This window comes from Petromyzon marinus, chromosome 38, assembly GCF_048934315.1.
Source record: "Petromyzon marinus isolate PM22_M1 ecotype Great Lakes invasive population chromosome 38, UKy_Petmar_22M1.pri1.0, whole genome shotgun sequence".
Lineage (NCBI taxonomy): Eukaryota > Metazoa > Chordata > Hyperoartia > Petromyzontiformes > Petromyzontidae > Petromyzon > Petromyzon marinus.
Window position 1 is genome coordinate 9,360,886 of NC_133704.1, and position 12,067 is coordinate 9,372,952.

The 12,067-nt window shown below is 41.7% G+C and overlaps 1 protein-coding gene, 1 long non-coding RNA gene and 1 other non-coding gene across 5 annotated transcripts in view; 1 reads left to right on the plus strand and 2 right to left on the minus strand.

Annotated features, from left to right (window-relative positions):
- NF2 (NF2, moesin-ezrin-radixin like (MERLIN) tumor suppressor) overlaps nt 1–5,371 on the plus strand; it is a 24,023-nt gene extending 18,652 nt beyond the window's left edge. The window contains exons 15-17 of one of the 3 annotated variants that reach the window (XM_032967664.2): nt 395–552; nt 1,126–1,258; nt 1,761–5,371. In XM_032967664.2, coding sequence (XP_032823555.1) covers nt 395–552; nt 1,126–1,258; nt 1,761–1,808 — 339 coding nt within the window. In that variant the 3' untranslated portion in view covers nt 1,809–5,371. Of the gene's footprint in view, nt 1–391; nt 553–1,125; nt 1,259–1,760 lie in introns of all 3 variants that reach the window. The other 2 variants (XM_032967663.2, XM_032967665.2) reach the window with 2 other exon arrangements.
- LOC142930380 (uncharacterized) lies at nt 3,475–10,269 on the minus strand. The gene is made up of 2 exons (XR_012946342.1): nt 9,955–10,269; nt 3,475–9,053 (listed from the first exon to the last, which is right to left on the minus strand). It is a non-coding gene; the product is annotated as an uncharacterized LOC142930380 (long non-coding RNA).
- Nucleotides 10,270–11,949: 1,680 nt separating this feature from the next.
- Nucleotides 11,950–12,034, minus strand: TRNAS-AGA (transfer RNA serine (anticodon AGA)). The gene has a single exon. It is a non-coding gene; the product is annotated as a tRNA-Ser (tRNA).
- Nucleotides 12,035–12,067: the final 33 nt, after the last annotated feature.

Genomic DNA, 12,067 nt, shown 5'->3' on the forward strand with positions numbered 1-12,067 from the left:
AGTGACCGTCTCCGTTCGATGGCCAGCCAAAAGCCACCGTGGTGCGCACACTCAATACTGAGCAGCGTCAAATTAAAACTATCCATAATATTATCCATACATTTTTTTTAACACTTCTGAGAATTTTCAACAATACCACAAGAAATGTGCCTCTGGGCTCTGGAGTTCACCTGGAAGAAGATTCCAGGCATGTGACAATGATGGCAAGCAAGTGGAGACTCGTGACTTTTTAAGCTATTAACATACATTTGTTATCATGTTACAGTGTATGATCCGTTCTTTTTTTCCATTAAAAACGATAGTCCCATATAAGTATTCATGTAAGTGTTAAAAAATGTTTGAAGCACCCTGTATATAACACATTTGAAAACATTTCCCCCCTCCCTTTCAGCAGATGCAGGGTGTGTATCCTCACCTAGCCGGTGCGGCAGTGGTATTGGGACCAGGGATGCCTGCCGCAGGCCTGGACAGTGAAGGCAGGCGGCTGTCGGTAGCCAGCGACTACAAGGACTCGGACATGAAGCGTCTCTCTATGGAGATTGAGCGGGAGAGGTGAGCATCACGTCATGTTTTCCCGCCATCGGTCACATTTGTGCTGAGTTTGTCCTTCCCCCGCACCTCCGATTAGCACGGTGGGCTACGTACAGTGTGAAAGAAGTTCACGCATATGGAGACTAATCCGCCTCCTACAAAATTGGCTGCAGTGGGATATATAAAATGGGTTTTAGGTATCAACGCATGCCCATCGAGGCCTATATCTGTTGGAAAAAAACTTCACAATTGAATACAGTTAAATCTATAAGCTGTGTTGCTAAATCACAACTGAGAATGATATTAAGACCAAAAGAGACATATGAATGGGTTATCGGAGTCAAGTTTCCTCTTGTCGCACTTGCTTCTAAATCTTCAAGCCAAATTTTGTTCAGGAAATATCCACATTTGTTAATATGATTTAATCTAAAAAATTATAATATACAAATGCAATGCAAACTGGAGGTTGTGTTAAAGCAGCATGGAACGTGCCATTCTTAGTGCTGTTTAGGCATTTAAGAGGGGCAGCTGCTCTCTTATAGTTTCCTGATTGTGTAGGATTTCAATAAAAGACTGTAATATGTGTGTGGCCAGGTTTGAGTACCAGGAGCGAAGCAAGAACCTGCAGGAGCAGCTGAAGGAGCTGAAGACTGAGATAGAAGCATTGAAGCTGGAAGAAAGTGAAAGCTTAGAGAGGGGAGAGCATCGTTACCACACACTTACTCGGGTGTGTACCATTAAAATTTTGTTTAGGTTGCCTTTTCTTGAACACATTCCTGCGGAAGGAGCTGGTAGGAACGTTGGGTTGCTCGGTCAATGGCCAGAGTTAACGGCGGCACCACGTGGTGTATTCCGCAAATATGCCCGACTGTGAGGGCGGGCACAAGCCGGCGTGAGTAGGTTAAACGTTGAGTTTTATAAGGGCACCACGGGGTGACCAGCCCCTCAACACCCAGCCCCACCCCTCCCACCCCCCGCCCCTCCCCACCCTCCCCACCCAGCCCCTCCCCACCCTCCCCACCCAGCCCCTCCCCTCCCTCCCCTCTCCACCCAGCCCCACCCCTCCCATTTTTGGATGCACGACGGATGGACGGACGGACACAATAATCCCCTGTGGGCTGGTGTAACCAGGAGGTTCCTACCAGTATAATTGTCGGAATTATGAATGTGTCGTAAACAAGCTCCTTGCGCATCTCTGCTGTATAACATGTGTTCTGCTTTCTTTGCAGATGTCGTTCCAGAATGCTCACAGTGCCGGCTTCTATGAGAGCCACTGACGGCGGCACAAGTTGGTGTCGAGCCCAGCGGATCTGGGTGTTGACATGCAATTGCGCCTGTCGTCAGCAGCTTATGGATTGGTCAGAAGAAAAGGAGACTACTAAACTGGAGTGTGGGCCTAAAGGTCATTTAATATGACCATTGTATTCGAAACTGTACGTGGTATATGTTGGTCTTGCACTACCTGTTCTTATATAATCCAACAATTTCTGGTTCATGTGTTATGGACATATGCCTTTTTAGCTCAGCACACATTGTTTGATATTATGGTACAAACTAGTGTTAATTATTATTTTGATACACATGCTCCTGGTTCCAGAAGGGGGGTCATGATATTGTTGTTCTTGAAAATACATGCCACATTAGTGTCTCGTGTTGAGATGTGGTTTGGATATGAAGCTGTGATACAGTTGTCCTTGAAATACCAGGCCAATTAATGAGTAGGATGCACTGGTTAAATCCATGAAGAGCAAATTTAGCCCATCTACAGCTTGAAATGTTATTTATATTACCTTTATATATTATGAAAGCCATATAATTTCTATTAAATATCTGTCACATTTTCCTTGAATTTATTTTTGTTTTGGCTGACAAAAATCTAGGTCACATTTAATGAAAAAAAATGTTGATAATACCACAGGAGCTTCATCGTGGGAACTTTTTGCCAGTATCAAAGTATGAAAAATAATAGGTTTTACCCTCTCTGGCAATAAAGTGGTTAAGATGTTCAGACACCCAATAGATACCTTTTTAAAGTATCGAAGACTGCATATATTATCCGAGTTTGTTTGCATGTTCACCACAAGTACGTGTGGTTAATGCAGACTTGCATCCTTTGGTGTTTGAACATCTTAACACCCGTTTTATTGCCAGAAAGGGTAAAACCTTGGTTTTTTCACTCACAAAGCTGGCAAAACCGTTCTTTCACAATTGTAAACAGGTTATTCTTAGCCATAGTATGATTGGCAAAAAAATCTCATTTGACCTGTGATGGAATGGCTTTTAATTATGTGGCCAAGGAAGAAATCAAAGAAGTAAAATTTTCCTTTTGATGTCGCAGCCTGTTTTACCTTTGAAAAAAATGTATGACGATACAAAGCACCACGTTGGAACGGCGTCATATTTGGGGTGGAGCACCCAGTTCCAACCTCACTCTAGTACTTGATTTATCGAATCCAACGTAGAACAGGTTGATCCAAGTCACTGATTCACTCCAGTCACTTGGTGGTAGTGTTCTTTTAATTTCTATCGCAACTACCATGGCTACTAGTCCCATGAATATGACTCATTGATTCCTCCACCCATGTTGAAGATTCGATCTACCTGGCTGTCTGGTCCACCTCGTCCATGCTGTGTTCAACCATCATATACTGCAGGTTAAAACATTTATTTTTGCTTTTTTTCTACACAAGTGGTTGACTTGGGAATTCCCTCTCATAGTCTTTTCCCCCCAAGTAATTTTAACCTTGCTCAATACAAGAAATGTATTGGGCATATCCTCCCAGGTTATTTCAAGGACACACTGTTTTGGAATTAAAGTACTGAAACAACAAAATGGTAATATAACTAATAGGCACTCACGTGCCTTGAGATACAAAATGTATTTAGACAGTTTATACTTCCAAATTTTATAGTGTTCTGTTACAAATGTTTTTAGAGAAAATGTGCATTTTAACTATACTATTATAACATTGGCTACACAAATCATCTGTAGGGAGCATCTGTACAGCCACTAAATCAATTTTGGATTTTATTAATCATTAGTCTGGACATGTTTGTACATTATTTTCATATGTATATAAAAGAAAGTGTAGGAAACGTTAGATTGAATATTAACAAAAATATTTTAAAAAGTAACATTGAAATTTGACAATTGATCCGATCCAATTTCACAAAATGCATATGTAGCATATTAACTTTGGGTCGAGTCGTGAATATGGTGGCCTTGATGTTATAAACATTGAGAATGAAAATATATCCATTGTCTGTTTTATAGAATATACCCTTGGATTTATTTTGATCACTAGTTCATTAGTGCCTGATATGAAAGTCCTATTATATTTTTTTCTTCTGGGTTCTTTCTGTAAAGTCACATAGAAAAAATAAAATCAAGTTATATTGTGCAACGGTTTACTAGCAGTATACTGTAATTTGTGTTATTGGAACTCATTGTTTTCTATCACGATTGCCACTGGCTACAAGGTATCACCTTTTCAATCTCATGTCATGGGTTTTTCTTACTTATCACTGATTTTACATGCTCATCAATGGCATTTTAGCTCACATGCATATCCGGCACTTGCTTGCATTGCTTAAGTAGCATTGCTTATTGTAACATAGGAGAATTATGTTGTTAAATGACACTACAATGGCAGACGAGTCGCCCTACACGTTCAAATAACTAAATGGATTATTTTGCAGACAAAAGACAACCATAAATGGGCTTTGTGAATCTGTGACAGCGTTGCATAAATACAACACACAACGGCTACAGCTTTTGGATTGGTGTGGCTTTTCAGCTGTATCTGGTGTATCCTTTGGTGTGTTTCCGGTCTATGGAAGTGTTTCTGCAGAGGTTAAGACCTCATTGCATTATAAAGTAAATAATAGCACATCTGTATTTGCTAAATTATACATAGCATTTTATTCATGGTTATAGTCCTGAAAAGTTTAACGAACTTGCATTGTCTAAAACGCGACATTAAACTTTCATGGTTTCATTGATATTAACCGTCAAAATTTAGCAACCTAAAAAAATATAGACAACTGTAAATCACACCCAGATACTGTAGCTTTTAAGTAAATGTAACACTAACTTCCCCTCATAAGACATTTCCATCATTTGGGGAAAATATGGTTACCTCTGATTCCCAAATAGATGAGCTGTTTTATGAATCAACTGAAAATGTGCAGCATATCGAATGGAAGTCTACATTTATACATTGTTCCTGCTTTTTTTTGCTTATTCTGACTAAAACAAAAGTAATCTACATACATCTATCTTTAATCTCATTGTTATAGGTGGTATACTGATAGATGTGCTTCAGGTCTTGCTTGTTGTTTGCGTTCAGAAACTACCAAAGGCCTTGGATGTTGCTGCTAGATTTCCCAAGGTTAGTCTAGGAAGCTTGTTCTCTTGTTGCAGTGCAGTGTGGTTAAGGTGTTCAGCCATATGCCAGAGTTCTCGCCTGCTTGAGAAAAATGCACCACCTTATAATTTTTAGAATAGATGCATTTTTTTGGCATAGCATAACAGTGTTACGTTATGGAACAGTCGTTTTAGTTTCCAGTGAGAGTTTCAAATCCGTAATTTTTCCGGGTGCACTGAACTCCCTCGTGAACCTTGCTCCAATTAATCTTGTCAAATGCATCCGGAACCAGAAACTATTACACCTGGTTTTTGCACATGAGATGATGTTTCATATTGTAGTGTTGAATGTACATAAAGCTGAAGTTGGCACTGCTTTGGAGAATGCATATTTGAATTTTAAAGCTGAAAACATCACTTGTTATGAGGTTTAAAAAAAAAAAACTTGCCTAATCCTTTCCATCGGAAGGGAAACTTTCAAGTATAATTATGGTGAAAGGATTACGTTATTTAGTGAGGTAGCAGTGTACTGTAAAATTAAACTAAATTCATTGATTTATCAACCAATAGTTTTAAAGTAAGTTATTAGTGGCAAGGTTTGATTTGACATTTACAAATAATGCTTTGCCATGTTTTGCTGCTATATGATATGGAAACAATAGGATCTGCTTTGATAAGATCTATAAATTTACCTTTACCTGGGGTCATTGCCAAATAACAGGTAGTGAATTGGCAAGGGAAACACTCGAATAGCATTGTCCTGATGCTTTAGAATTCGCATTAATGTAGAATTGTGATCGTTTTAAATGTAAGCATTTATATAATACAGATACTCACATTTTAAACATGCCGTGCCATATAGAGTATATTGCATATTTGTCATTGTGCATTTAAGAAATTGTGGGTTTTTGTAATTTGCAGAAGCCTAATGCATCGTCACAAATTGAATAATTGGAAAACACTTTTTTCTCATGTACAAATATTTACCTGTGAAAGACATTGTTGGTTAAACATGACGTTCCATTATGGATTTAAACAATATGTTGAACGTATGCATTTTTTTGCCGTAAATACAAATGAGATGCTTAGCTATTAATTGCTTTGTCTTGTATGCAAGAAATATGTCGTTCTGAAAGTGGAATGCAGCAAACGTCAGTCACTAATGATGGATGTTTATATGACTGCTTAATGATGCAGTTTGCAGCATATTCATCATTACAGAATTGTACTAACGTATATTCTTTGAGATCTTGGTGGATAATAAAGTAAACATTTACATGCACTAAAATTGATTTGGGTCTTTAAAAATGGTCAGTGTTTTAAACTCCATTTTTAAAGACTGTAAATATGAGTAATGGCATTCCTCCTGAATTACAATTGAATGCGCTGCAATTGCAAAATAATACAATCCGTTTTTTGTCATAAATATGAACTATTTCTCTAAATGGAAATGCTTAATAGACTTCATATGAAGTGTTTACAGATATTGGCAGGACAATCAAGTGGGAAATACATTTGGCCTGATTTACAATAACAGTTTCTTACAGTTGTGAAAACACCATAATGCGACAGAGCCTGTAAAAAATGTTAACAAAAATGTATTCATTAGAACCTGAACTTTTAAGTTTTGCAAATACTTTGTGGTAGGACTTATGGAATAGATTTGGGTCATGGTTTACGGAGCTGTTGCTGTATTACAATTTTACCAGTAGTTGCATCAACTGTAAGGTATAGGTTGAGTATGTGGACGATGCTCTGCATTTCATTTGTGGAGAACCTCAAACGTGCTCTGATCAAGCCTCCGATACGTACTGCCATTTTTGTACTTTTTAAAATAAAAAAACATTGTATAGAATGCTGTTGTTTCTCTCGTGTATATGTAGAACCGTTATGTATTACAGAATGGACCCAGTGTTACCTCTGCCTAATGGAGGGTGCACTTACCCACGCATCGGTGTCAATTTATTTCCAGCGCTCACTACAGTAATATACACATTGTCTTGAACTATACTTACTAAGGCACGTTACATATCACCGATTCATGTTTCTCAAGCTCGTCAAGAGATTGGTCTTCCTACAACGGGTGGAGGAACGCGCGCAGGATATCTAGAATAGATACCACTGAATCATCCTCACAGACGTTGACATGTGGGACTCGGGTGTAACACAGTCCTCTCTCTGAATTATCAATGCAGCACGTACCGGTGACAACTTGTTTTCATGGGCATGGTACACAGAGGACTGTCATCCCAGCTTAGCAAATGCCTTTTGTAAGACGGTGCACACGCTTGACTTTAGCCAAACATTTTTGTGCGCACCGGGAGACCGCGGAAAATTGACCTTTAAAGTGAAGTAAAAGCACCATTGTTCCATTGCATTGCACATTTGCAAAAACGCAATAACCATATCAATAGGTGATGCCTTATTTTGGAGCAGCTGAAATTGTATACGCCATCTGAACGAACTTTCTGTTTGTTAAAATACAGCTGCTTTATCTGTTCACTCGCATTTAATGTATGGTTGGGGCACACCGATTTACAAAACGTTAAGCGGCTTTACGGAACTGGTCTGTCTTGCGTTTTCAGGCACTGGTGCCTATATTGAGATCACCACAGCTTGCCACACCTCTCGTATCAATTTCAGGCCCTCTTGCTTTGTGCAGCCTCCGGATATTTTCTGTCAAGTGTGATGGACAAAGCGGTTCCTGTGCCCGACGACTGTCTGTCTTGTTTTGAACGGGGTTTAATTTCTCGCCCGTGGTTCGCTGGTCGACAGGCTGGGAGAGTAAGCCTACAGATAGGGCTAAGAGTAGCCGCAGGCAGAGAGAGAGAGAGATGGTGACAGAATATATTGATGAATAAATAAGCGTGATGTGAAGACCTTTGTGAGTGTATTTGATGAGACCGTTTGTAATGTCCTCCCAACTACTGTACCGTCACCATGCAATTTGTTTACATTTTATAACATTTTGTATAATCCTCTCCATTTCCTCAACTTTCTAAATCTAGTCTTTTTTTTATTCAGAAATTAAAGTACATGTATAGTTCAGTATTAACAACATGAAGGTGCAATTAACCTTATTTACTTATACATGCATTAAAAAAACACTTTTTAAATTAATTTTTTTGAAAATGCACTTTGGATTCGTTGAATGTAAAATAAAAATAAAAATTCAATTTTCTACCTACGTGACTTTACCGAAAGAACCAAAGAGTATGGATTCCAGCAGTCACGAAAGCTTCAAATAAAGATTGTAAAAGGTATCTTTTACGTTTTGCTTTGTTCATAACATGGCTTGACGCGTAAATAGGCAGAGGTCACCCGTGCCAACGTCGGCACCTTTAATCTCGCATCCGTGCCAGAGTTTTGTTTGGCAGTCGGCTCAACTGCATCGCTTTGTCGTCCGTCGAACGGACCGTGGAGGGAGTGCAAGGAGCGGAGGTCGCCATCGATCGCCGTGGACGTTGTTGGGGTGACCCCATTGGTGGTGTGGCGGCGGTGAAGGTAGGAGGGGAGGTGGATGTCTATTGTCACGGTGGTTGTTGTGAATCCATTGTTGGTTGTTGGGGTGGTGACCCCATTGGTGGTGTGGTGGAGGTGAAGGTAGGAGGGGAGGTTGATGTCTATTGTCACGGTGGTTGTTGTGAATCCATTGTTGGTTGTTGGGGTGGTGACCCCATTGGTGGTGTGGTGGAGGTGAAGGTAGGAGGGGAGGTCGATGTCTATTGTTACGGTGGTTGTTGTGAATCCATTGTTGGTTGTTGGGGTGGTGACCCCATTGGTGGTGTGGTGGAGGTGAAGGTAGGAGGGGAGGTCGATGTCTATTGTCACGGTGGTTGTTGTGAATCCATTGTTGGTTGTTGGGGTGACCCCATTGGTGGTGTGGTGGAGGTAACGGCAGAAGGGGAGGTCGATGTCTGTAGTCACGGTGGTTGTTGGGGTGACCCCATTGGTGGTGTTGTGGAGGTGACGGCAGAAGGGGAGGTCGATGTCTGTAGTCACGGTGGTTGTTGGGGTGACGAGGTCCATAGCCATGGTGATCGTCGTTGTTGTTGTTGGCGTGAATCCGTTGGTGTGGCCGAGGTGGTGGATGCCGGGGTGGAGGGTGGCGGACATTGCCTTGACAGGCGTCTCCACTCCCATCCATTCTCATTTTCTGCAAAAGTAAACACAAAAAACGTGTGCGTCGTTCAACCTTCCAAGTTACGAAACAGTCATCGTTTTAACATAAGCTGGTCTGTTTTTTTTTGTTTGTTAACGACGGCGGTAACGGCCAACAACTCGACTGGACTTACAATCAATCCAGAGCACCGCTGGCTAGATAGGGTTCGATTCGATCTCCGGGCGCGGCACTTCAACAAAATTTGCTACGGTCCTAGGAACATCCCTCGCTCGCCTCTGTCCACCCAGGTGGCAGGCCACGTGTGTGGGGTTTACGGCCCCCCTGTTGGGGCAAGTGCTGTTAGCGAGTAGCACCTATATTATTGGTTCTTTCGGTAATGTCACGTAGAAGGGAAGTAATAAAACAATAAAAAATAAAATTTTCACGACGTTTAGATTGCAACACAAGCAATCACCATCAGGTGTGAAAACCACAGCAAGACAATTTAAAACATTTTGAAAATTTCTTGTTGTGGTTTTCACATCTGATTATGATTGTTTGTGTTGCAATCGAAACGTCGTGATAATTGTATTGTTTTATTTTTATTATTTCCCTTCTACGTGACTTTACCGTAGAATCCCTGCAGCCACGAATGCTTTAAATCGAGTAGCACCTATTAAGGCCGGCATGGCACACGAGGGGGTGGGGGTGGCCAGCACCACGCCCGACCGCCTTTGTCTCCCCAGTGGAGATGTTTACTACAGACCGCACCAGGTACTCGTTTGAGGCTGAGTCGACCGAGGGGGGAGGCCCAGGACCCGTTCAATTAATCGTCACTGGTGTTGGGCGTGAGCGGGATTCGAACCGGGTTCGTAACGCAACGTAACTGGCCGCTGCACTACCGCTTCCCCAATGCGATTGTACGGGGGACCTTTGTCTTTGCTATACCCCTTACCTCTCTTCCACCGACACGTCCGGCCAGGGACTGTGGAGGAGTAGACCAAAGTAGCCCTCTTTACGGAGCTTTTCCCTCTCGTGGAAAGGGCCCTCTCTCTCTTACCGACGGCCGTTGCCTTTTAAACTGAACAAACGACGGCACGAAGATCCTCCGGGCAGCACGCGGTTATGGGGACCGTTGCCACCACCAAATGAACGGAGGATCGCCGTCACTTAATGTTCCGCTGGAAATCGACGGAGCGGTTTCCTCGCCCTTGTGAATTGGTCATTGATACACGGATCATGAAACAGATTATTGGGAATTGGTCATTGGTACACGGACCCTTAAACCGATTATTGGGAATTGACTTAAAGCTCTCGTGACTGCAGGATTGCATATTCTTTGGGTCTTTCGGTAAAGCTATGTGGCTTTACCGAAAGACACAAAGCATACGATTATTGGGAATTGGTCATTGGTACACGGACCCTTAAACCGATTATTGGGAATTGGTGGTTGATACACGGACCCTGAAACCGATTACCAATTTGCTGGGTATTGTTTAACAGGCCCAATGCACGGCAGTGGATCATTTATTATTTAAAAACGCCGGATAATCATGAAATCATTAATTGAAATACGTTATTTTTGCACAGTCTTGCATTACATTGTGTTTTTAGGTGTTGTTATATATATTTTTTTGTGTTTGAAGTTTGTATGCTATATGAAATTGGCATAAATAAACATACAAATAGGCAAAACTAAATATCCTACTTTTAAAAAGTCACGGTATTTACTGTGCCGTGCTTACCACTCAAATCTCGAAGACTCTGCATGGGGTGATGTATATACGTGCAGTATATTCATTGTGTAAGTCGTTGTATGCAGTGTGTAATGTACTGTCAATAATATTTGACACTGAAATCAAGGTGCCCATAGCCGGACTGGTTACAGCCCAATGGAGCGATTTTGCCGGTTTCGCCGGATCGGCCCGGGACCGCCGGATAAATGTTGGAAGCAGCCGGATAATCGACGATTATATTGTACACGTATGCAGTGCCGGATTAAGCTAGTGCGGGGCCTGTAGCATATGTTATAAAGGGGCCATAAATAAAAAAAAACATGTAAACATTAAAACACATTTTTAACTTGCATAGTAAAGTAATTGTATTTTTTCATTTGCAATACAGCCAGATAATACGACAAATCGCTAACCTTAAACACCAAGTCGTTCATAAAAGTTGAAGGCGGTATAGTACTATAGCAATAGAGCAAGTGCAGAATCACTGAACCGGAATTGATAGCTTGAAAGCATTTAGCGCGGGGCCCTTGAAAGTGCGGGCCCGTAGCTACATTGGTAAAAAGTAGCTACATATGTAGCTACTTTTGCTACAGGGATAATCCGGCACTGCGCTAATGTACATAGACAGCACTAAGCCAGCCCAGTAAAACACGACCAGTTGGTCTAACCTAGGTCCGTCCAGTGGTGCCAACCCACATGCCCACGTCGGCCCAACGTCGGGAGCCTCTACCGGGGAGGTGACCGATCGCTCTCGGAAGGTTGTAAGTTAAAATCCTGGTTTGTGGGTGTTTCCCCAGCTCATCATACGTCGATGCAATGACTCCCACGGTGCGGGGAAGTCACAATAGCCCACGTGTATGTGTGTTGAACTTCTTCCGCACCTATGGATAGATTCACCCCTTGGCACAGCAATGCGAATTTTTTTTTTTTACCCACTGGCTTAGGGCTGTAGACGGGAGATAAGCAGCATTTTGACAATGAGGCTATTTTAGTAACATTTCTTTGCAAACAATAATGCGGACTCAAACATCTGCTTCAATTAAAGTCTGACGTTTTGAGAAGTTGGACGATTATAATTTGCATGCAATGACGTGCGCTCGGGATGTAGGATTTGGTTGAACTAAGCACAGCACATGCAAAAAAAGGCCCCCCCAAAGGGGTTGAAACATCACCCAATGATACGCTCTCCAAATTTAAAGGGGGCGAAATGCTACCGTAGTCCGCAGGATTCGAACCTGTGCGGGGAGAACCACCAAATGGATTTCTAGTCCATCGCCTTAACCGTTCGGCCACGACTACCCACACTTTACATGATGTCTTCATAATACACAC